General features: G+C 35.3%; 1 protein-coding gene across 2 annotated transcripts in view; it reads left to right on the top strand.

Moving 5' to 3' along the window:
- Nucleotides 1-17,836, top strand: part of LOC135220692 (uncharacterized) — a 38,387-nt gene extending 20,551 nt beyond the window's left edge. The window contains exons 2-8 of one of the 2 annotated variants that reach the window (XM_064258074.1): nt 863-983; nt 2,108-2,222; nt 3,461-3,553; nt 6,676-6,846; nt 10,248-10,461; nt 16,320-16,502; nt 17,052-17,836. In XM_064258074.1, coding sequence (XP_064114144.1) covers nt 2,211-2,222; nt 3,461-3,553; nt 6,676-6,846; nt 10,248-10,461; nt 16,320-16,502; nt 17,052-17,254 — 876 coding nt within the window. In that variant the 5' untranslated portion in view covers nt 863-983; nt 2,108-2,210 and the 3' untranslated portion in view covers nt 17,255-17,836. The remainder of the gene's footprint in view (nt 1-862; nt 984-2,107; nt 2,223-3,460; nt 3,554-6,675; nt 6,847-10,247; nt 10,462-16,319; nt 16,503-17,051) is intronic. The other variant, XM_064258073.1, reaches the window with a different exon arrangement.
- The last annotated feature ends 8,085 nt before the right edge of the window (nt 17,837-25,921 follow it).

A 25,921-nucleotide genomic window follows, 5' to 3' on the forward strand; every position in this document is an offset into this window, starting at 1 on the left:
AATCTCTTTACAAGTAGACTTTCACTAGATCTCTCCATCTGCCTATATTTCAACAACCACTTGGCTACCAGCACTAGCATCTCATTCCCTCACTCTAAATTCACATCACCCAGAACAATCACCTTTTTAAAGTTTTAAAACCCACCTAGACGCCTCTAATATCATATAACCATAGATACAATAGCTTCCCTTCAAGAAGAGGCAAATGAAGTTTAAATAAATCCCTGATAACCAGGGTTAAGAGATTGCTTTACAACAATGAAACAAAACTCCAACCTTTCATGTGTTATTTTCTGAAAAGTTTCGTTTTGTTTCAACGCCTTCCTGGGCCAGAATGAAGAACATTTTATTCTTACGCATGAATGAGTACCTCATCTAAAGGGTTATGGATGTTGGCCTTTAAAAAAGAAAACGAATGAAAAATTATTTTCCTAATTCTCCCTGTAACACTACATTACTCTGCCTATAATAATCCCTTGATGGGTCAGTGCACTGAAACAACCCCTAAGTGTTGAGGTCAAATAGCAATGTAGAGACATTCTAATCTTATTCATCACAAGAACACAAATTGCTTTCTTTCATTAATCAAAGGTGTCCCAGGCCGAGTAGATTTAAGATAGATTCAGTACCTCAACGGTTTTATCAAGTTTGCATTTCTGTGTATGTAAAACAGGTAACAGTATAATGCAGAGATTTTCTACGTTGTATCTAAGGATATCGTTACATAATGTAAAGTAGGCGTTAATCTGATATATGCTCGATGATCACTTTAAATCATCATTATTCTGATCTTTATCCTCATACAGGTAAAAGACAGATCCTGTGCAGGATAAGTGATCTAGGTCGATTTTCTAACACACAGAACAGACGGCGCTTCTGTTGGTCTTAACATTCAAGTGTGTGTCCTATGGTGAGGTGAAAAGCAAGGTGCTAGCAATCTCATTCCAATCCCAACCCACCAAATACTTGCGAAGATCTTGAAGGTTAGTAGCCCTTAGAGCTTTGCCTTTAGGATAAAAGGATATAGCGTTTGAGTTACAAAATCTGAAATCTGCTTCGCCTGCACACTTTTGGTTCATGGAAGGATGTGACTTGTGCTTTTATAATGACTAAAATTAGAATACACTTGCAGCTTGATTCTGTGATATGCCTCATCAAGTAGTGACTCAGGATCCCATTACAGACACTATGGGTAGTGTAATGCAATGCTTCACAAGGAATTAGGACAATCATTTTTCATTCGTTTTCTGTTATCAAGGACATCTATAACCTTTCAGATGAGGTACCCAAGCAAGTGTAAGAATAAAGTAATCTTCATTCTGGCTAAGGAAGGCGTTCAAACAAAACAAAACTTCAGAAATTAACACACGAAAGATATTAGATTTGTTTCATTGTTGCAAGCCAGTTTCCTAAACCAATTTATCACAGCTTTATGTGTAGTTCATTTGTCTCTTTTTGGAGGACTGATCTTTTATTTATGACACAATATTTGTTTTCCTCTTCGTCAGGACTGAATCTGAAACAATCATCTGTTCCACAGCCCCGACCTGGCTTTTTCGCAAGGCCCGTTCTCTTCACTTCAAGGTGCTCTTGCTCTCTCTTTTCTGTTGCAGAGACTCTCACTCTCCTTCCAGGATCCGTGATCATAACCACCAGCACAGATCACATGCTAATTATGCTCCAAGTAACTCGAATCCTCCTTGGATTGCTCCATTCAATAGGTTTTCCTCAACCTTTCCTTTCCTTTGTCTGCAAAACTCTGGCCAATTTTCGTGTTCCCGTCTTCCCTAGTTCCTATGCTCTTCCATTTCCTCTGGATTAGGTCCCACTTTCCCTCGTCTTCAACAACAGTGATGTCAAAGATAAAGCGGTTCCTGTAAGTGTGTCGCTGCGCATAAATAAAAATATTTAATACTGCCAGTGTGATTACTATGATTTTGCCTGACATCATTCACGGACTTACTTGAGTATTGACGTATTTAGTAAACATGGATTTATCAGTGAATTGTTCATTAAGATCTAAGTACAGAACATGACAGACAGATAAAATTCATTCCTGCATCCACCGGGACTAAGATGTTAATTTTTCATTTATTGTTCTTAACAGAATTCATCCAGCGGCCTGACATCAACCACCTCTACGTCATCCATAAAGAAGTGTGTTGGCTGATCATTTCTTGACTGGGATCTCACGCAAAACGAACAAACAGATGAATCAATTCGTAAGTAACATTTTTCAAGCTTCTGTAAATCTATAAAATCTATATTTTCAGTTTTTGTTAGTCAGAGTCCCTTATATATTCATTTGCTAAGATTACATATTTTTTTTCGTTCATTAGCACTAGAACCGCTCGTTTTCACAAATACTTGCTGTCATCTGCGCACTCTTCTCACTCTTTCAGGTTTCAATCTAAACCTTGTATCCTTTCTCCACCACCTTTATTTCATTATTATTCTTCAAGAAAATTCACGAGCAAGGTGAATATAGCGGAGATAGCATAACAGTACTATGCTTAATCCCATTATTCACAGAACATTCACTAGACTTAAGTCCCTACCATTAACTCTTGTATCCCCTTCGCTCACGGAAAGTTTCCACAAGTTACATAATTACGGGGAATGCCATAATGACGTAAGGCCTTGACTAATATTAGTCAACTGCCCTCTTGTAGTAAAAGGAAGCCATCAGAAACGGCCTTTTAATTCCACACTACTAAACAATGCGATTTGAAGTAAATATGGGTTGACCACGAGATCTTGCCCTCCTTTGCCTGCGGCACAAAAATCCTCTGTTCTGACAACGGCCACAGTATTCCGGTACCTGCCTTGATGAAGGTTCCAACTCCACAAACCGATTATGGTCATTTTTAGCTTACTCGGGGACTAAGCCTACACACTACTTTGCTGTTGTTGTTGTTGTTCTCGTAAGGGGGTTAGAAGGGTTTATGGAAGAGCCTAAAAATGTCTGAAAAAGGCGTTTCGCGTTGAGTTAAAGATAGTGGAATTTTAGGATAGGATATTTATGATTAATTTATTGAAATAAACATAAAAAAATTGAATAATTGCATTTCAAACAGTACAGAAAAATTATTGCTAATATAATATAGCTAATTTATTTTAATTTTCGTTAGTGAATTGAGGCTCTATATGTTGACCTTAGATTTTAGGGCGTTTTACGTTGTACATTAATATAATGCTTACAACTTTTGCGTGAGAGGTGAGAGAAAATCTTGCACGCGTCCGGAGTAAGCTGGAGGTCAGATCACGCCTTCTTGGGCTATTACACTTGTGATGTGTTTGGCCGTGAATGGGGAAATCTACCAGAATTTCCTTTCATCTAAAAATACGAGCAACGCTGAAACCTTTTAAGCCCACATTTCTTTTACACTATGAAGGCACGTGTTTATCATTGTTCCAATTGTCCAAACTATCAATGGCATCTTTCTTTTTTCTTTTTCAGAATCGTTTAGTAATGACTGTTCTAGCTGCTGCATCAGTCATTCTCTGCGTGGCTTCAATAAAGACACTATATAACCCACCTCGAAATCCGTTGGTAAGTGTTACAAATGTCACAGTGTTTTGTGAGTCAGGAATAAAAAAAATGAAAATCACATGATGCATAATACTGGGAATTCGACGATTCAATAAAATTATGAAGTAATTGCATGAAAACACGAGTGACAAGGAAGGTTTTATGAGCAAATGAGTTCAGAATACTGATAATTTCCACAATATTACATTCAGTAATGTATATTACTGATCTACTATGAATAGAATACCGAAAACCATTTGCTTTCATGTAAAATCACCAGCGATATTCGATATTAAAAGCAACCAGTACTTATCCTTATACAATTAGCAAAGTCGAACATATTATGTGATTTCATGCAGGCAGGTCTCTGGAATATAGTTCGGGATCAAAGGAAACATCAAATATGACAAAATAGGATTGCTAGCTTGGATGCAAGATCAGACTAACCTCATGTTGTATGTACTAATACTTTGGCTGAAGGTGTAATCGAATTTTCTGTACAGCGTATAATCAAGGCCACCAAAAATAGATCTATCTTTCGGTGATCTCGGTATAATGCTGTATGAGTCGCGGCCCATGAAACTAACCCCGTCCCGATAGTGGCCTGTCCTCTAAAGTTGCTAGACACACGATTATGACTAACTTGAACTTAAATAAAATAAAAGCTACTGAGGCTAGAAGCGGACAGAAAAAGTGCGGAAGGAGAGGCAAAGACATTTCAATAGTTTTCCACAACAGGAAAATAATAACTACCCAAAGAAACGTAGAAATCTGAAGAGCAGTCTTCTGCAACAATTAAAAACGGCCAAAATTTTACATTGAAATTTGGACAATGTGGCACAGCGATGTGGGTAGGTATGGAGGCCACTCGGGGCCAGCGCCCAAAATAAAAACCCCCGTCCGCCCAGTGTCAAAATTTAGAATTAGAAAAGTTCAATGAACCGACAATGTAAACGCATCGGTCACATAACGGAGGATCACAATCAAATCTAAGCTCACGCACTTCATCATTTACATATACTTTGACTACAGCCCTATAACTCACCACTTCAAAAACATTACTCTTGTACAATTCACCTTACAGGAAAAGACCATGAAAGTCACCAGTAAGGGTTTAATATATATATATTATAGATAAATATTATATATATATCTATATATACACACAATATATACATATATAATACATATATATATATATATATATATATATATATATATATATATATATATATACACATACATACATACATGCATACACAATATTATAGATAGAGATATAGATATTAGATAATAGAATATATATATATATATAAACATTATATATATTATATTAGTATATAGATAGATATTAATTATATAATATACATATATAATAGGTAATTATAAGATATTATAATCATATAATTATATATATAGAACATATATATTAGAGATAGATAATATATATTAGATATAAGAATATATACGTGGTGTGTATTTATATATATATAGATATATATAACGATATATATTATAATAACTTAGTTCAGGTACTTACTAGAAAATATTCTTATTTGTTTCTGAAAAATAAATACGCATGCAAATCAAATCAAGATTTTATCATTATATTTATATATATTATATATATATATATACATATAATGATAAAAATCTTGATTTGATTTGCATGCGTATTTGTTTTTCAGAAAAAAAAAAAACGATTACTACTACTAATACTGAATATAATAATAGATATTTCCTCAAAATCTTTTACAAATTGAATTATTTGGAAAGGCAAAACTTCCAATTTTCAATTTCGGACGTTTGAAAAGCATCATGAAACTTTGCTTTTGATGTTGTTTTCAAGTTTCTGAAGTTCGTTTTCGAAAACATGTATGCCATGGAAATTTTATAATTCGATTCGAACAGATCGTCGAACTTCCTACTGGAACTGAAAAAGCAAACGAGATACATCTCTGCTCGATATAGGCAAGACCTGCGTTCATTATTATTATTAATTCAGAAGATGAACCTATTCATGTGGAACAAGCCCACAGAGGCCATTAACTTGAAATCCCAATTTGAGAGAAGTAATAGAATGTAGTAGGAAATGCAGAAAGAAGAGATCAGTTATTAGTAATGCAAGCATATTATTAAGATGCAAGAATTGTTGCACCGTAGTAATCCGTTGCATCTTCGTGTGGAACTTTTGAGGTTCTAATTGCGCATCCTCAGGTATGAGGAATGAAGGACCTCTGGAACGAAGGAGTTCGAAAGCGAGGCACATTGACTGCATATTGGTGCTGCTGTTCAGCAAATCTGGTTACTCTCGGCAGAAAGAGAGGATCGGTATCAATAGCGAACGTGAAAGATCTCTGTTACAACACAATTCATGAAAAACTGACAAACAAGAGACCATTGGTCGATGGTCAAAGTCATAACTGCTAATATTAGGAAACAGAAACCTACTACAACGAACCACTCCGTCTAAAAGAGACAAATCTCTGGCAGAAGCCGACATCCACACAGGATAACAGCACTCTTGTAAAAGAAGGACAAATGACATACAACCGGTTGCACTGATTTAATCACTTTTATATAAATAACTCGTAATTGAAAATGAATTTCAAGATGCCTGAGAACTTACATTACAGACCCTCGCTTACTACACTCATGTGCACAAATGAAAAAATAATGTATAAATTTCAAAAATTAAGAAAAAAATACATGCAGTCTGGTTGTTTCATTATCCCAGTTGGCTCTGAAGGGTGCTTCAGAGAGAGAGAGAGAGAGAGAGAGAGAGAGAGAGAGAGAGAGAGAGAGAGAGAGAGAGAGAGAGAGAGAGAATAATTCCTACAGGATCCTTCTCCAAAAAATGACAAAACTCTCCCTCAAAAATATTTTTACAACAAATTCAAAAAGATACCCACCACATTTCCTTTTTATTTCTATTTGTTATTAGCCATGAGGCCAACCTATTGGTTAATTGTTCATAAAAATATGCAAATATTTTGAAACATCCTGTGAAAAAAAATTTACAGACGAACTTGGGTGCAAGCATAGATAATGATAGCTAAGAGACTCTTGTCTAGAGCCTTAGAATTCAACGGTGCCTATCCATTTCTTTATTTTCTAATTTGTCTATTTCCTATCTTCCAAAGGACGTACTTAGACTTGAGGAGAAGAGCAACGAGTTAAAGGAGAAAGAAGGACTTATACAAACGCTGACCAACAAACTGGCCTGTCTCACCAAGGGCGTCCTTCCTTCAGGTGGCTTTTGTCTTGAAGACACGAAGACTTTTCAAGGCGGGAATAACGTATGGGATGGACGGGTAAGTGTGACTGTTCTTTGCTTAATTTTTTTTCTGGAGTGGATGATTATCTGGAATTACGTGTGAATAGCCTTTCTAAATACCAAGGTATTCTTGAATGTCACCTAGGGGCTGCATTCCAGCCTAAGAGTTCTGTACTGAAGTAACCGCTTTAAGCTGAAGTTGTACAATTCATGAATAGGGTTATTTTTTCTAAAAACAACTTGATATAATAACGAAATAGGACCTTATGATTTATATTCTGAATGATTCAAGAATATATTTTTCCCGGCCCTCACAAGGATATCGGTTAACAGCGAAGAGGAACGAAAAGGTAGAAACATAAATGTAAAGCATTCCCATTGAAAAATTGTGTCCAAAGTGTAAACATTAGAGGCAGCTAATATGCCATTGCCGTTTTTGTTCCCTAGACTCAAGACAGTATGTACAAGGATGGAGCAAGAATTCGTTTTGTTTATACGATTATTCTGACACAAATTATTTTTTTCAAAAAGCTTCTTCCATCACTACCATCTTTCCTTTACTTACATCTTGCTCCTTGTCGTTACATATTAAAAGCTGATTGAGAGAGAGAGAGAGAGAGAGAGAGAGAGAGAGAGAGAGAAGAGAGACTGATTGACTAACTGACAGATTTAATATTAAAATCAAAACAAGAAACATCTCTAATAAAGAGAAAAAGCAAAATCACAGAGATTGATTTACCAACTGAGTATGATAAACAAAGATCACGGTAGCGGCAATGATCCTCAACGCAGATAGTTGGGGGTGCTAGGCGTAGCAATAAACACTTACGACAGAAATACAGTCCAAAACCCTAAGTCACCTAAAAAAATAAGTCAAACCAATCCGAAAATGTAATCTATAACTGTCTGTTTCCTACATTCCCAGAATCCGCAAATGTAGCACAGGCACTGGGCACCTGGAATTCAGAATCCGGGAATGCAGAATAAAATTAACATAATGAGAGTAATATGAAGTCCAGACGATGAAAGTAATGCATGTGTTAGAATCTGTAAGTGAGAATTACTGGACTGGTGTGAAAATGGGATTGAGACAAGGTTCTACTATCGGGGATAAATCATGAATGTGAGAGATTTCTGTTAAAACATAATTAATGGAAAACTGACAAACAAGAGACTCGATGGTCCAAGTCACAGCTGCTATTAGGAAAAAGAAACCTACCACCACGAACCACTCTATCTAAAAGAGACAAATCTCTGGCAGAAGCGGACATCCATACACGATAACTATACTATAGTAAAAGAAGGACAAATGACCTACAAAAGGTTGCACTGATTTTATCACTTTTATAAATAAAACTCGTAATTAAAAATGAATTTCCAAATGTCCGAGAACTTGCACTACAGACCCTCGCTTACTACGCTCATATACACAAATGAAAAGATAATGCATAAATTTCATGTGCAGTCTGGTTGTTTCATTATCCCAGTTGGCTCTGATGGGGGCTTGAGAGAGAGAGAGAGAGAGAGAGAGAGAGAGAGAGAGAGAGAGAATTCCTAAAAGATCCTTCTCCCAAAAATGACAAAACTCTAACTCCAAAATGTTTTTATAACAAATTCAGAAAGATACGGAGCACATTCAACACAATTCCTTGAACTCTTCATGGAACTCAAGGTTGGAATGCATGAAAACTGTTAAGCTAACTGCCCTGTATGACAGTGAATTGCGGATGCCAAACACCAATAACAGAAAGAAATGTTGAAGGTGTGAGATGAACTGTTTGTGTAACGTGCTATGTGTAACACCGACAAGGTAAAACACGGGAAGATACATAAAAGAGGTAAAGAGGTTAGTGTTTTCAGATGGTTCATTCACCCAGAAAGAATAGAGGATGACAGGTTGGAGAACAGACTGTATCCCTCAACAGTGTTAGGACAGACAGAGAAGAGGAAAACTTAAAAAGTACTTTAATGCCCATGGAACCAGGGTGGGTGGAAGACAGGTGAATGGCATAGTATGTATACGTGAGTTTGGTGTATAACTGTTAAGCTTACTGCGTAGGTGTATGAATCTGCTAAAGATGTGCAAGTTTACTGTATACAAGGTTCATCCAAGTTTTATCACATGAAATAAGAATTTGGTATCAGACAAGGTTTTTTAATCTCTCGGCAGCTAAAACCCGTTTTTTATTCTTTCTTTCTTTTTGCGGGGGGTGATTGCTTGTTGTGTGTGTGCGCGTCTGTGTGCTTATTACGAGCCAAGCGAAGTCTTACTGGAGACGGGCTCATTTCTGGGCGCCTGGCACCGCCCGCCCCTAACGCTACTCAAATGCTAATATATAACTTCAAAAGTGTTGAAGATAGAAGAAAACTTCTTCCGGCAGATAAAACCTTACATCTTTGAATTTGATCCCATACAAGATTTATTTTTAAAATATCATAAATTCACATTTAAATGATGTTTTAATCATTGCATTTCTAGCGGCCTGGCACAGCCTGGCCCTAACGCTATTCAAATGATCTCCAAAAGAATCGAAGATAAAAGAACATTTCTTTCTGCAGATAAAACCTTACAACTTTAAATTTAATCCCATATAAGATTTATTTTTAAAATATCATTAATTCACATTTAAATGATGTTTTATTAGAACTTCACGAGTTATTGCCTTTAGGGCTCTCTACTGGTATATATATATATATATATATATATATATATATATATATATATATATATATATATATATATATATATATATATATATCTATATATATATATATAATATATATATATATATATATATACACACATACATACATACATACATACATACATACATACATACTATATATATATATATATATATATATATATATATATATATATATATATATATATATATATATATATATATATATATATATATATATATATATATATATATATACTATATATATATATATTATATATATATATATATATATATATATATATATACATGTATATATATATATATATATATATATATATATATATATATATATATATATATATATATATAAATATACATATATATATATATATATATATATATATGAGATGGAGCGAGACACATGGTTTCAAGACTCATACCAAACTCCGTCCTTGCAGAATGTTTGTGATTTTGCCCTTGGGTAGGTAATGCCAGATAATTTGTAAATCCCGGAATTCTTAGAAAAAGAAACAAATTCAAAAGCCCTGAGACTGAGAATGCTGGCCTAGCTTGAGAGTACTTCCAAAGACAGAGGTATGAAATTTGATGCTATGGAATGAATCGTGTTTTAATTCACTCTGAAGAAGGCAAACAGTTTAGCCAATAACTATATCATCTGCTGTAGTATTGCATTTCACAGCCACGCCTAATGTTTCAAACTTCCTGACGTGATTCTTCTCTGCTTTCATAGCTGTGCGCAGGTCTTGAAGAGATCTTTGGCCATTCTACGGTTGGAGATTTTGGTGCTGGTTTGGGCCACTACGGGAGCTGCTTCCTAAGAACTGGTGACAGCATAGTAAAGTCGTCAAACCAAGAACAAGCAGCAGCACTTACAAAGACATACCAGACGGAAATGAGGGCAGCTAACTTGCTGGAAAAACCTCAAGTGGTCAAATCATGGGAAGGTAACAATTACAAGAAAGATAGATTGCTATTCACCTAGATAAATGTCATCTGCTTTTTTGTGTTTGCTAAAAAAGATTGCTTTACCCATGCGACTGAGTTAGTAGGCCAGCTGGACTATAGATTTCAAAAGGAAAGAATGACAATATTCAGCGGCGGTCAAGGACTGGCCAGATCCTTTTATCATTTGTTTACCCTCCCATCGCCTCCTTCCTGCCTTTTCTACAGAGAAATTTGGTCGTGCACACCCAGCTATGTTACTTACTCAGTCTAACTTTCTTCCCTATGAAAACTCACAAGATTTACATTTTGTTAACTTTACACTCTCTTTCCATGACTTCGGTTTAGTTCACTTTCGTCTACCCTTGTGGGGCATGATCTACTATATCAGACTGGTTCTTATCAACCATATGGCACGCGGTCCAGGTTATAGCTGTTCTCATTAGCCATACCGTGCACGTTCTGATCATTCCTGTTCTTACATACACTATGGTGTACAATAAGCTCGTACCTGTTATCAGCTCTAGGGTGCATCGTCCAGATCATATCTGTTCTTGTTATAGTATGGTGCATGATCCAAACCATACTTGTTATTTTTAATTGTATGATGAACAATCCAGATCATGCCTTTTCTTATGTAACGTATGGGACATGATCCACAACAAACCTGTTCTCATTAGTGTATATCACACAATCAACATCATGTCTTTTCTTATATACTGTATGGTGCATGATTCATATCAAACGTATTCTTATCAGCTGAATGGCTCACGGTCCATATCATAATTGTTCTTACTAACTACTAAGGGATTCAGAGCCACCGAAGCATAGTTTTCGGCGACACCTTTTATCAAAGCATTGGATAGTGTGTAAGTTGGTAAGTGTATATTTCCTAACCCTACCCAATTTTTGCAAGTATTATTTAGTACCTAAGTACGATAGTTTTGATAATGGAGTAAAATGAAGTTGCCGATGCCGGAACCAAGCAAATCACAGAAAAGGATCCAAAAGCAATTTGTGACATAAACTTATGACGTCACGAGGCTCAGCGCCCACACCGGGTAGCATATTTCCCAAGTCTGGAAGAGTTTAGGGATGGGGAAAATTAGGACCAATCAAAGCGCGTGGAGCTGATCCTTGACGTCACAAGCCACGCCTTTGAGCTACACTCGTCTCATAGCCATTACTGCTAGTCACATTGCCGAAGAAAAACTTCCCCATTTCACAATTTATGGCTTGTATGACCTATACATTTTAGTCAGATATATCGAAACATAATGCAACACCAATTCAACAAACAATATATTCTTCATATGAGATACACCATGAAATATATTATGCGTTATTGGCTTCTCCCTCTTGGTAATAGTGCTCAGTCCTTCTTAATTCCTGCTCACAAAGTCGATATTTACTGCATAAATAATATTTTCATGGCAAGTGGCTGTGGCTAAATTATATACTTGAACAAGTGTGTTTAAAGCCATTTAGAAAGAGTTGCGATAATACATGGGATGAATTAAAAATATACAAGATGGTAAAATTGATGGTATGGTAAAAATGAAGGTATATGACCTGTAATTAGCACTACAGACTACAGACAGGAGGCCAAGAACTTGCAGCACTTCGGCTCCCATCAAGAATCTTGGACTTTGAAATTGACGGTTTTAAAAGCATGGAGCATGGAACGTTTTTCAAGCGTTACTGCCTGTTGTTTCAGGCTATAAAAGGGTATTATGTTACAGAACTAAAATAATAATTGCCTTATGCTTAAAAGAAATGTGGAGGATACAGTTTTGATAACAAATTTACGTAACCCGTAGAGGGATAGTGCCACACATGTTCAAGTATATAATTACACACATGTTCAAGTATATAATTTACACCTAATTTGGTGCAATGTAGGCATTACTTAAGGTTCTTTGCAGCATCCCTTCGGCGCCTCGCTGCAACTACTTTCATTCATTTTACTGTTACCTCCGTTCATATTCTCTTTCTTCCATCTTATTATCTACCCTCTCCCAACAATTGCTTCATAGTACAACTGCTTTGAGGTTTTCCTCCTGTAACATCTTTCAGACCTTTTACTGTCAATATCCGTTTCAGCGCTGAATGGCCCTAGTTGCCCCAGTGCTTGGCATAATGCCAAAAATCTATGTAAAAAATATTTTGCACTTAATTTAAGGCATACATTTGGCCATTGAGTGTGAGCTTGAATGAAAATAGTCGTATACACATATACTACTGTTATCTCTAGCTTTAATTAATACGTGTTGAATATTTGCATAAAATTTTCATGTTTGAAACATGTTGGAAAAAAGTGTCATCCATATTTACTTTAAAGCATATCGCAGTTCTAAGAAATTTATGCATCAATTCTGCTCTAGTTCAGCTTAGTAAAAAGTCTACTGTAACTCTGTAAATAGGTAGTATTCTGTACTCCTATAATTGCTAAAAGTATTACATACTAATGAAATACTCATTTTGATTCTTTGCACACAATGAATGACAAGCACGAAAGGTTTACTAAGAATATTAAATATATTAAATAATCAGTGTTTTCTTTGTAAACAATGAATTTTAAGCAAAAATCCCTTAAGGGCTTGCTAAAAATATTCAATACTGAATTTTATTGTCACTTTTTATTCGTTTGTACACAATGTATGAAAAGTTGAAAATTAAAAAATCAAAACAAAAAAATTGTCAATAAAAACTTTTTATATATTTGTACACAATGAATGAGAAGGATCAATCAGGTAAGGGCACCTGGAAGGTTTTATGAAAACGGAATCCACCTCAAAAAGGCAATTTTTTTAATACAGCTTATCAAATGCACCTTGAAAAACAACCGTATTCAGATTAGCTACTGACAGGATGAGTTTGTCACGTAACTATATTTGGTTACATTAGGCTAACTTAGATCACCAACACAACAATACAGTAGGTTTCCTTAAGGGCACGTTAGCTCTTGAAATAATTTAATGAATGAAGCTGAAACTGTGTTCCTGTAAATAGTAGGGACTATATCAGTCTGATTCCTGTTCATGGCCTAGTTATGACCAGTATATTGCTTACTGTGCATTACTACGAAATAGCATATGTCAATAGAAATCTGTAGTGTAAGCCTACTGCCTCTCTCTATTTTCCCCTACAAACAGGTCAGATACCATCATTTTTACCATCTTGTATATTGTTTGATTCATCCCGTGAGTTATCGCAACCCTTTATAAATGGCTTTAAACATGCATATTCAAGTATATAATTTAGAAATTCGCGATGTGAAAATATTATTTACCAAGAGGGAGAAGCCAATAACGCATAATATATTTCACGGTGTATCTATTTGAAGAATATATTGTTGTTAAATTAGTGTTGCATTATGTTTAGATATATCTGACTAAAATGTATATGTCATCAAGCCGTAAGCTGTGAAATTCAGAAGAAAGTATTTCTTCGGCATCGTGACTGGCGGCACTAATGGATATAGGACTGAGGAGAGAGCTGAAAGGCGTGGCTTGTGACGTCATGGATCAGCTCCACGCGCTTTGATTGGTCCTAATTTTCCCCATCCCTAAACTCTTCCAGACTTGGGAAATATGCCACCGGGGTAGGCAGTAAGTCACTAATTCAGTCGGGGCTTCTACAAAATCGATAATGGCCAGCAGGATACAGAATTGTCCCCGTGGTTGCAAGAATGCACTTCTGCTACGGCTTGCCACATTGTATACGAGCAAGATAACCCTTGGCAAGATTTACTTTGGCGTAAATAGGTTATTACTTCTACAAATACAATGGATGATATTTACTTCGCAAACTCATCTCTTACTGCAGCAAATAGAAGGTTACAGCGTCGAAACCTTTTTGTCTTCTTGCACTGAATAGATGTAGATCTAACAAATGAACGATAAACTGGTTTAATATGTGGATCAATTACATACATTGAATAACCTCTAAAGGAGAAACAATGAGAATGCCAAGAAAATGGAAGAATGCCAATCTAACGAGCTCACCCAAATCCCCCATGCAGGCGGAGCTTTGTCTACCTCCTTATTGCATCAGCTGGTGAATAGCTGTGACGAGCAGGTTCCTCTGAGATACGTCATCGCTTAAGTAGTCACCTCAGGTGGGAGGCGACTCCACCCAAATTGATAAACCTTGCCTCACTTAGCCTTGGTCCCAACAACTGTTGTGGAAGTTGCAATGAAACCTCTACAAAATAATAATAAAGATAATAATATGTTAGATTATCTTTGAGAATGTTAATAGAATCAAGGGGGCGATGACAAATCCTGCTCGTCATCACTTATATCGTTGAAGCCTAGGATGGATAATAATATCAATTCGTGCATATGTCATCGGCAAGTGGGCAGAGCCAAAGTGAAGACACGTTTTCCCCACATAAGTAAATAAAATTAAACTACGTATTAGTTAATAAAATTTAAAACCGTGTTAAAATAATGTAAAACCATTATTGTAATATGTTATTAGGGCCAAAGTAAGAAAAATTGTACCCTTATCCAAATAAAATTGTGGATAAACCACACTTTACATTACTCTTGCTAATACTTAACTTTCTAAACTATTCCCTACCATGGTTAGCTTGCTAAGTGCCCTCATTCTTCTTTCACCCATCTTACCTATCAGCGGGAGAAATAATTATTCTCTTCACTGTGGGTGGAGCATCAAGGCGTCATAGGTTAGCATCACTATTTTTATGGCTCTGGCATATTAAACTCACTTTTACTTTAATAAGTATCAGAACTATTGAACTTACTAGGTACTATATAAGACTTGCAAAAATTACGTAGGGTTATAAAATTGCCAACTTTCACCTTTATCCGATGCTTAGATAAAAAGACGTTGTCAAAAACCGTGTGTCATCAGCTCTGAATCCCTTAGTACATAATATACAGCCCAGATAATGCCTTTTCTAATGTTGTACGGTGCACAGTCCACATCATACCTGTTCTTATTAACTGTATGGTGCACAGTCCAGGTAAAACTTATTCTTATTTATTGCACAGTACGTAGTACAGATATGTATGTTCTAAGATACCATGTTGTGCACAGTCCAGATCATACCTGTTCATACACAATATGTGCATAGTCCACATCCTACATGGTGCACAGTCCAAATCATGCTTGTTACTGACCTTATGATCTTATTTCTTTCCACCTGACAGTCATGCTTTTGTCTAAATTTCTCATATCCAAACTCGTTGGCAATGCTATATGGTAGCTTTCTTCTTACTCAAACTGCTCATTCAGAGAAGCTATCTTTATTCCTTTTGCCTTTCCTTTCATCCTCGAAGATATGGTCCTTCCAGTCACATTTGAAAGTATATATTCCCAATATATTTTCTTAATGCCAGTCTTTTTGTCTGGCGTTCAAGCTCCTCTAGCTATCATCTTGTGTCTCCTAGCTTTTTTTATTTTTATTTTATTTATTTATTTTTTTTTTTTTTTGAAGAATAGGTCTTTGAACACTTGCTGCATTTCAGTTTTTATTTTTCACATGGATTCCAGACTACAAAAGAAATTCATGAGAATACTTCCGACTATGTAATTCACACTCTGTCCTCTTATATGTGCAGCCTTGGGAAAACATTTTTGTTGTTTTAACGCAAAGACTTGGACTCACCAACTTAAAATATTGTGTCCCCTTTGCTTATGCAGTCCAAAATCTGATTTTTTATGTGATTATTCTCCCTTAAGGCAAATGACATATCACCATTTCTATCTGTAAAATTTCCTACATTTGCATTCATGACCAATCGCTTTCGAAGAAGTCTAGCCACCTGTGATGTCTGCAGTGACCACATCTTTTATCAGTTCATCAGCTCACTATCATATCTTTCATTAGGTTTCGATTCTGCATTCAACGTTGAACAACTGAGCTCTGGAAAAATTCACACAACAGACCTTGCAGTCCCTCTGCAGTTGGATCGCAAATATGACTGGGTTTTAAGTCTGGAAGTGGGTGAGCACATACCACAGGAAAAAGAACAAACGTTCATGGACAATCTCGTAAAACATGCCTGCAAAGGTGAGGCACCAATATGTTTTGCTACTCAAGTTTTATCTTTAAGCAGTTCTTCAGTTGCCACTTAATATACTTGTTTTTCGTTTTTTGGGAGATTACTTTTTAAAGGAAACTTTACGGGACTTTGCCATTACCAAAACTGAAGTGATGATTCTACTGCTCTTGGAACTTTAACAATACGAAAAATGACCTTACTGCTCCTGTCAATAAGAATGATTATTGCATTTGTTTATTATGACTTATCTTATTTACTACTGTTTAATTCCTTTGAAAATATTTGTATTTATGTTTCCATTAAAATTTATTTTCCATTCTGCTGAAACTTATTTCAACAAAAGATTAAAAATGCTCCACTTAATATCAAGGTACAGTATTGCCTTTGCGTCACAATAATAAAAGGGCAAATTAAGGCACCGATTAATAGCACCAATAAATGCCTGTTGAGTAATATTGTGCCTATTCAGTTCTCAGGAAACAATTCTTGCATCGGAGAAGCGAAGCTACTAAAGTACACCAGCTTCAAATTCTTTTCTTGAATATTTATCTCGACAGGCATCGTCGTCTCTTGGGCGGTGGTAGGCCAGGGCGGATACAACCACGTGAACACGAGGAACAACGACTACATTCAGCAGCAGATGGAAAAGCGGGGATTAAAGATGGACCAGGAGGCCACACAAAAGCTGAGGACAAATGCCGTTGTTTCGTGGTTTAAGAACACACTCATGGTGTACAGGTTCCCAAAGCCGAAATGCTGATCCCAAAGTACAATTACTGATAAACTCTGTGTGTATGTGTGTGTGTGTGATGAGAAGCGCTCTTAGTAGCTGAGGGCCTGCTAGAACCTTACGATGGGTACAGATTTTTCAGATTTTCATAGCCTTCAATGACTGGGTTAAAACAATGCACTAATCAAATCTTTCTTGTTTAGGACAACACCTAAACAACCGAAACGCGTGCTTTTCGCAAAGTTTGATACTTGGGAGAGTGACGGTTTGCTATTTATATGGGATGTGTGTGTGTGGGTGTCTGTGTGCGTGCGTTGTGAACTGAGTTTGTGATCGTTGTAAGTTTCTGCAAATACAGATTTTTTCTTATTTATTAAAATGGGGAGATTACTTAAGAACAAGAGACCACTATAATTCCTTGAACAAAAGAAAATAAGGAACCCTAGACCCGAATTTAGATAAAAGCGCTACGGGCCGAACAAGGGAAAGGCCCGTGCCAACAAGAAGTGTTGGCTTAATACAACAACAACAACAACAAGATAAAAGCAATGGTCAGTCAACTCATGTAGAAACCGGCCACCAACCCCACTCAAACAATACATACATCTCTCTCTCTCTTCTCTCTCTCGTCTCTCTCGCTCTCTCTCTCATTTCTCTCTCTCTCTCTCTATATATATTTATTATATATATAATTATATATATATATATAATATATATATATATATATATATATATATATATATATATACATATATATGTATATATTATATATATATATATATATATATATATATACATAATAGTATTATATAATATATATATATATTATATATATATATATATATATATATATATATATATACACATACATAAAGTACACCAATTCTTGTCAGCAATAACGAAAGGAGCATGCACGAGACATAAGAGCAAGAAACCTTTTTCATCTGACTCCTGTGAATTCCGATGCACACCTTACAAGCACACTTTACAAGTGTATTCTTTAGACCTTTTGCACTTTACAATGTTTTGGACAGATAAACGCAATGTCAGAAAGACGGTCACCGCTCATAGCTACGACCTCTTGGAAAGCTAAGATATCGTGTAAAATTTACTAATAGACACTTCAAGTTTCTCCATTACGACTACTGGAAATGATTTCAATACAGTAAAATACTGACAAACAACTCAAAAACATTAAACAACTGCACGCTTAAACGTTGGTATTCTTGAGATATAAATTTTGACAACGTTTCCTAAATCTCTATTTTTAGTTTATTAATCATTTTTTATTCTTCCTAGACCTCATCATAAAGTAAATATATAGAGGAACATCTGGCACAACAATTAGATCAAACGCATTTATTGCCAAACTTTGATAACATGGTGAGGCAAAATTAAACCTTGGTGCTTATCCCCTTCTGACGCTAAATGAATGCTTTACAAACGCACGCACAATGTACATTTTATTATATATATATATATATTATGACCTATATATATATATATATATACATATATATATATATATATATAGTACATACAGATATATATATATATATATAGATATATTTATATATATATATATATATATATGTGTGTGTGTGTGTGTGTGTGTGTGTGTGTATGTATATTATCCATTATCACATATCCATAACATGGACAAACGTTGTAGTTCAACAAAAGGCAAATAATTTAAATGGTAAGCTTACAAAAATGAAATGCCACACACGGCAGAAGAAAAGAGCAAATTACGATATCAAATGTTCACTTACCGGAGTAATTGCACCGAATATATATATATATATATATATATATATATATATTATATATATATATATATATATATACTATATATATATATAGATACATATACATATAATATATATATAATATATATATATATATATATATATATATATATATATATATGATCTGTTAGAGTTTTAGACAATTAACTTTTACAGCCAAAAATTTCTACACCAAGGAAGGCTTCCCTAATTTAGATATGAAAATGGAGCTGCATAAGCAACTAACACACCGGTAATAACACTAAGTAAAGAGACATTGCAACAACAATATTATATATATATATATATATATATATATATATATATATATATATATATATATATATATAAAGCTTTAGGATGACCCTTTTAACGATGTGCCTTATGAGAGCCAAATGGGACTTATTTTTATAATTCTCTCACCAGGCAGAAACCCAGCATTTTTTAAAGATAACCATTAGATTACGCCTCGAAGTTGCGTTCTGCAATATGAGTTCAACTATACTCACCCGCATGAATCATTGTCCATTTGGAGGGCATGTCATCTCACGCATTCCCACACGGGAGTCAGACCATTACTCGTAAGCGTAACTGAACTGTCATCACTACTTGACGTACAGATCGAAAATCTACTTTCATCACTGTACAACCAATTTATCTTTACCATGGAAGACTCGAATCAGCAAGGGATAACAGAGCTCATGAAGTTTATATGTATACATGTATATAATATCGTAGAGCAAGGGTGGGCAAACTTTTTAGTGCAAGGGCTACATTTTAAAGTTCATAATTGTATAGGGCCGCATGGGATATTAAGCAAAATAATTAATATTTCAAATATACAAAATTAAAGGCTTTTAAAGAAAAATGCCATTTATTCTTATTACCTAATATTTTAAAGTACTGTAGAGAGATTCACATGAAATGCATCTATTTGAAAGACAAAGGAACACAATTTTTATTAACTGGTATTTTAATGTCGGAACTCCGCATGAAACATATGTTAAAGAAAAAATAACCTTTCTCTTTCAAGTTTACTAATATTAGGCGCCGTACTCTGCCCACACCTGCCAGACATTAAATTCCAGCTTACGAGACAGGGAACAACTGCACCAATCATTGCTGCATGACAACGAGGGATTACGAACTCTATTGTGCTGCTTGCCACTTACGTCAGTGATGATCTGTTCTTGGTGCAATGATAGTCTTTACAATTAATATATATATATATATATATATATATATATATATATATATATATATATATATATATATATATATATATATATTCTGTGTGCATGAAGTCTGTCATTAACAGAACTTTCCGATATTTTTTATTATATTTCGATATACAGTTGTTATTGCTGTCGAAAGAAAAGGAATGAAACTCGTTTCGAAAAATGATAAAGATATGACATATATGAAGGGCTTGATATTCGGTTTCTATTGTCTTAAGCCGTGGTTCCCAAACTTTTTCTGGTCGTTACCCACTTTTCATACAAGACACTTGTCCATGCCCACCGCCAAGCATAGCCCATGTAGTATATATAAAAAATTGGCCATGGACCCCATTTGGGAACCACTGCTCTTAAAAGGGACTGATGTCGGTTTACATTGACTTAAAAGATTTTATTCCTCTACTTTCAACAGCGACAATGCAGGCAAACGACGGCGTGTAGTGACTATATTACTGAAAACCTAGACAATCACTTGTTGGTTAGTGAGAAGCAACTGCGTTTTTAAAGCGCCTGTGATCTTGTAGTGCCTTACATTAAGTACGCATGTTAGCTGTGCATGGTCACAAGCCACTGAAGCATAGAATACAGGTATGCTTGTGATACTGGTCTTTATTCTAAATGAACGTCCTTCATATGATCCAAGAATGAGGAATGCGTGCGACCTAAGCTCAAAGAAAAATAGCATAACGTATTCAAGGAAAAATCATATTGTAAAGATATGTAGGTACATTTAAAGGGACCTTAAACAAAAACGTACTACCCTCTTCACGCCGCATAGAGATGAGAAATTAATAATTTTGCATCTTATTTCAAAATATTGAGGTGTCCTAGATTGTCTTGCGTCGTATACAAACTTTTATGCAAACGCTCTTTTCTCTCAGATGATACTGGAATATCCCAACCGTGTGAAATAAGATGGCTGTATTCTATGGCAGAACCCGAGTGCCTTATAAGAAATGGTTAATTCTGTAACCAGGGAATCTGTCCTCAGAAGTATGATTAGAAAAGCTGCAAGTTAACAAAGGTATTAATGAATAAATGTATTTATCCTTCCAAACTAAAATATTAGATATTAATATTTTCTCCATGTCGTCAGCTGGCTAGTCAGGCTTCACTGTATTTTTCAATCTGGATGAATATTATCGAATATAAAGTTTATAATTTTTTAAATATCATTATAGTCATAGACTTTCCCAATACAAAAATGATGTATTTGCATACCAACAATGTAGTGTGTACAAATATGTAATTTCACGCATTAAAAATGTTTGCAACAAACATTATCTTGATAAAAAATTATATTTTTTTGTGATTTTGTGATGTAAATAAATGTTTCTGGGAACTGCAAATCGTTGTAATTTCTATAACCTGTGATTAAAAAGAAAAAATCATGATATGGTGTTTTTCATATCCTTCCGTTTTTTTTATTTCAATTCGACTTACTCTTTCAATGAAGGCCAGCAAAAAGAGCACCATAAAGAAAACGTACTTCCTTCGTCGTACTATATCTATATATATATATATATATATATATATATATATATATATATATATATATATATATATAGATATATATTATATACATATATATATATATATATATATATATATATATACATATATATATATATATATATATATATATATATATATATATATATATATATATATATATACATATATTATATATATATATATATATATATATATATATATATATATACATATATATATATATATATATATATATATATATATATATATATATATATATACATAATATATATATATATATATATATATATATATATATATATATATATGTGTATGTATGTATATATATATATATAATATAAATATTATATATATAATAGAATAGTAATAATACTAATAATAAATAATATATATTATATTAATATCAATATAATAATATATAAATAAATCTATTATTATTTTATTTATATATAACTTTTTATATATATATATTATATGTATATATTATATTATATATATATTATTAAATATATATAAATATATATATTATAATAAATAATATATAATATGATTATCAATATAATATATATGGCCACCAAAAAAGAAGACTAAAGAAAATCTTACTTCCCGTCAGACTATATATATATTATATAGCAGAAATTATTAGAATATACATACAGATGCAGAAGCCAGGTTTAGATTAAATGAATAAATTAGAGATATATACATATAATATACATATTAATAAATATATATAGATATTATATATACATATTACATATGATATATTATATTATATTATTAGACATATAATATTAATAGATAATATATTATATATATTATATATTAATATAGACAGTATATATATTATCTATTTAATAAAAAGAAAATATATTATATATATTACCATAATAACCATATAATATATATATAGTATTATATAGATATTATATATATTTTATACTATGAAATCACATATGTAAGCCACGTGGGATTTTGTTTACCAGCAGCAGCCCACAGGGGAAATTTTAAAAAAGAAAAGACAGAGTGCCAAGTACTTTCGTGTTAAATACACGAAAGTACTTGGCATATATATATATATATATATATATATATATATATATATATATATATACATATATATATATTTATATATATATATATATATATATATATATATATATATATTACATATTATATATCATGATATATATACATATATATAAGATATATATATATATATATATATATTATATATATATATATATATATATATATTTATACTATGAAAATCACAAATGTAAGCACGTGATTTTGTTTACCAGCAGAAGCCACAGGGGAAAATTTTAAAAAAAAAAAAGAAAAGACAGAGTGCCAATTACTTTCGTGTTAAATACACGAAAGTACTTGGCATATATATATATATATATACATATATATATATATATATATATATATATATATATATATATATGTCTGATCACATAACCGTGATTCATATATACACATCAAGCTACAAATGTCCTTTAATATCTAATTCGCTCTACCTCAGAAATAATATTTTTTCATATATGTTAAATGAAGGGGAAGTTTTAGTTGATAATAATTTTGTCGGCTCACGGGCACGAACCTAGGAACCAAGAATCAGGACGTACAATGAAGCACCTTTAACCACACACAGCTACCATGAGAGAACATAAGTTACCGCCGCCTCTCACCTACAAATCCCTGTCACGCTCAGGCATTCGTTGTTTGGGGAGCGCAGTAGGTGGGCATATTCTGCCGTGCTTACCCATGACGAATGGGCACTCGTGTCCGATGATCCCAGTACTTTGTCGAGTGTCATAAGAAAAGCATGGTGGCTAGTACTGCTCAGAAAAAGAAACTGTTGGGCTGCATAATATTTAGTGCATGTATAAAGAAGACAAGATGCTGACCAAGGACTCTGTAGAAGTTGTGTTGGACTGGTCCCCAGGATTCTACAGCCATGTCTCTCTCGTTGAGAAGACCTAATGGGGATGGAGACTGGTCATAGACCTTTCTCCCCTGAACAAATTCGTTTGTCAGACTTGGTTCAAGATGGAGACAACATGAACAGTGCTTGCCTGTATCAGGGAGACGACCGACTTATACTTATGACGGACTTGATGCGTATTTCCAAATACCATCCACAAATCCTCCCACAAGTACCTCTGCTTCATCCAATTCAGGGTACTCTATTTCAGGCTCTCGACTGCTCCCCAGCTCTCAGCTTGGGCACATTCGCACAGGATACGTCTATTGAGGTATCTTGACGATTGGCTGGTCCTGGTAAGCAGGAGCTACAGCTCAGGGATCGACTTCTCGAGTTTTGCCAGGATCTAGGGATCCTGATAAATCATGAGAAGTCTGATTTCGAGCCCAAGCAAAGGACATTGTACCTGGGTATGCTGATAAACACGGTAGCAGGAAGGGTCTTTCCCTCAGACTCTCGAATCAGCAGGTTCAGGGAGGCAGCAAACTGGTTCTCGTCTCGACAGGAACAGCCTGCTCAGCTCTGGCAGGTCATGATAGGTCACAAGTCGCCCTTGGAGAAGCTGCTCCTTCATGGGCGGCTTCACCTACGGTCTCTCCAATGGAGATTGAGGGAGTACTGGTCTTCGTCCTGCAACCCTCAGTCTTTTCTTGTCCCCCTCTCACAGGAGGTGAGAGAAAACCTGGACTAGTGGTTTGACAACAGGAACCTCGTAATAGGAGTGGACCTCTCCACTCCCCCTCCGGACATGCTTCTGTTCTAAGGTGCATCGACCAAGGGATGGGGTGCACACCTGAAGGAGTTGCTGACTGCAGGGGTGTGGGACCTTTACTACAAGCATCCTCACATCAACATCCTGGAACTCAAGGCAGCCTTCCTGGCTCTTCAGGAGTTTCAGAAACATGTGATGGGACAGTCCGTGGTGTTGAGCAACAACACCGCAGTAGTGGCATACGCCAACAAGCAAGGGGGACTCGACTCTCTCAAGCTTTCTTAGTTGACAGTGCAGGTGCATGAGTGGGTAGTAGCACACTCAGTAGAGCTGTCTGCCAGATACAGGCAAGAGGAATGTAGTGGCAGACAAGCTCAGCCACCAGAATCAGGTGGTGGGGACAGAGTAGTCACTTCACCAAGACGTGGCGGAAAGGTTGTTCAGCCTATGGGACATCCAGTCATAGACTTGTTCGCCACCCAGATAAACAAGAAGCTAGAGACCTTCTGCTCCATTGTTCCGGACCCATGCAGAGGACACGTTCCAACATCCGTGGGACAACCTCAAAGTTTACGCCTATCCCCCATTCTGCTTGATTCAAGCAGTGATTGGCAGGGTGCTGATCACTCCAAATCTTCAGATGATTCTGGTGGCAACCTAATGGCCTCAGGCCATTTGGTATCCAGACATCCTGGCTCTCCACTCCGAGGCACCAAAAGAGATTCCCCCCATGGCAGAACCTGCTGTGCCAGCCACATGTCAAACAGTACCACCATGCAGTGTCGTCCCTGTGTCTTCACAGCTGGAGGTTGTCAACAGCTCTTGTGAGTGAGAGGCTTTTCTCACTGAGCAGCAACAGAAATGGCCGGATACCTCAGACAGTCCTCTGCAGCAGTATACCAGGGAAAGTGGGCCGTCTTCTGTGGTTGGTGTCACAGACGGTGTGTTTCTCTGGTTGGAGCCACTTGTCAGTAGGTCACGGATTCCCTCATCTTCCTTCGCTGAGAGAAGCTCCTTTCCATCTCAGCTGTAAAAGGCTTCAGGGCCACACTGGCCCTAGTCTTGAAACTGAGGGGTATTGATATCTCATCCTCTTTTGAGATATCAATACTCATAAAGAGCTTTGAGAGGTCTTGCCCACCCAACTATCTCAGGCTCCTGAGTGGGAGTGACTTTTGTGTTGCAGAGTCTGATTCGTGCCCTGTATGAGCCCCTTCGAGAGTCCTCAGACATGAATCTGACAATCAAGGCCGTCTTTCTGCTTGCCCTGGTATTAGCAAAGAGTTGGTGAACTTCATGGTCTTTCTTATGAAGTAAAACACTCTAGGGGATGGGAATTGCTTACGCTCAATTTCATCCTGAACTTCATAGCGAAGACTCAGAATCCATTGGTCCCTGACACCAGATTCAAATCCTTCACCATCCCCTCCCTCAGTGACTTCGTTGATGATG

Source organism: Macrobrachium nipponense, chromosome 2 (assembly GCF_015104395.2).
Source record: "Macrobrachium nipponense isolate FS-2020 chromosome 2, ASM1510439v2, whole genome shotgun sequence".
Lineage (NCBI taxonomy): Eukaryota > Metazoa > Arthropoda > Malacostraca > Decapoda > Palaemonidae > Macrobrachium > Macrobrachium nipponense.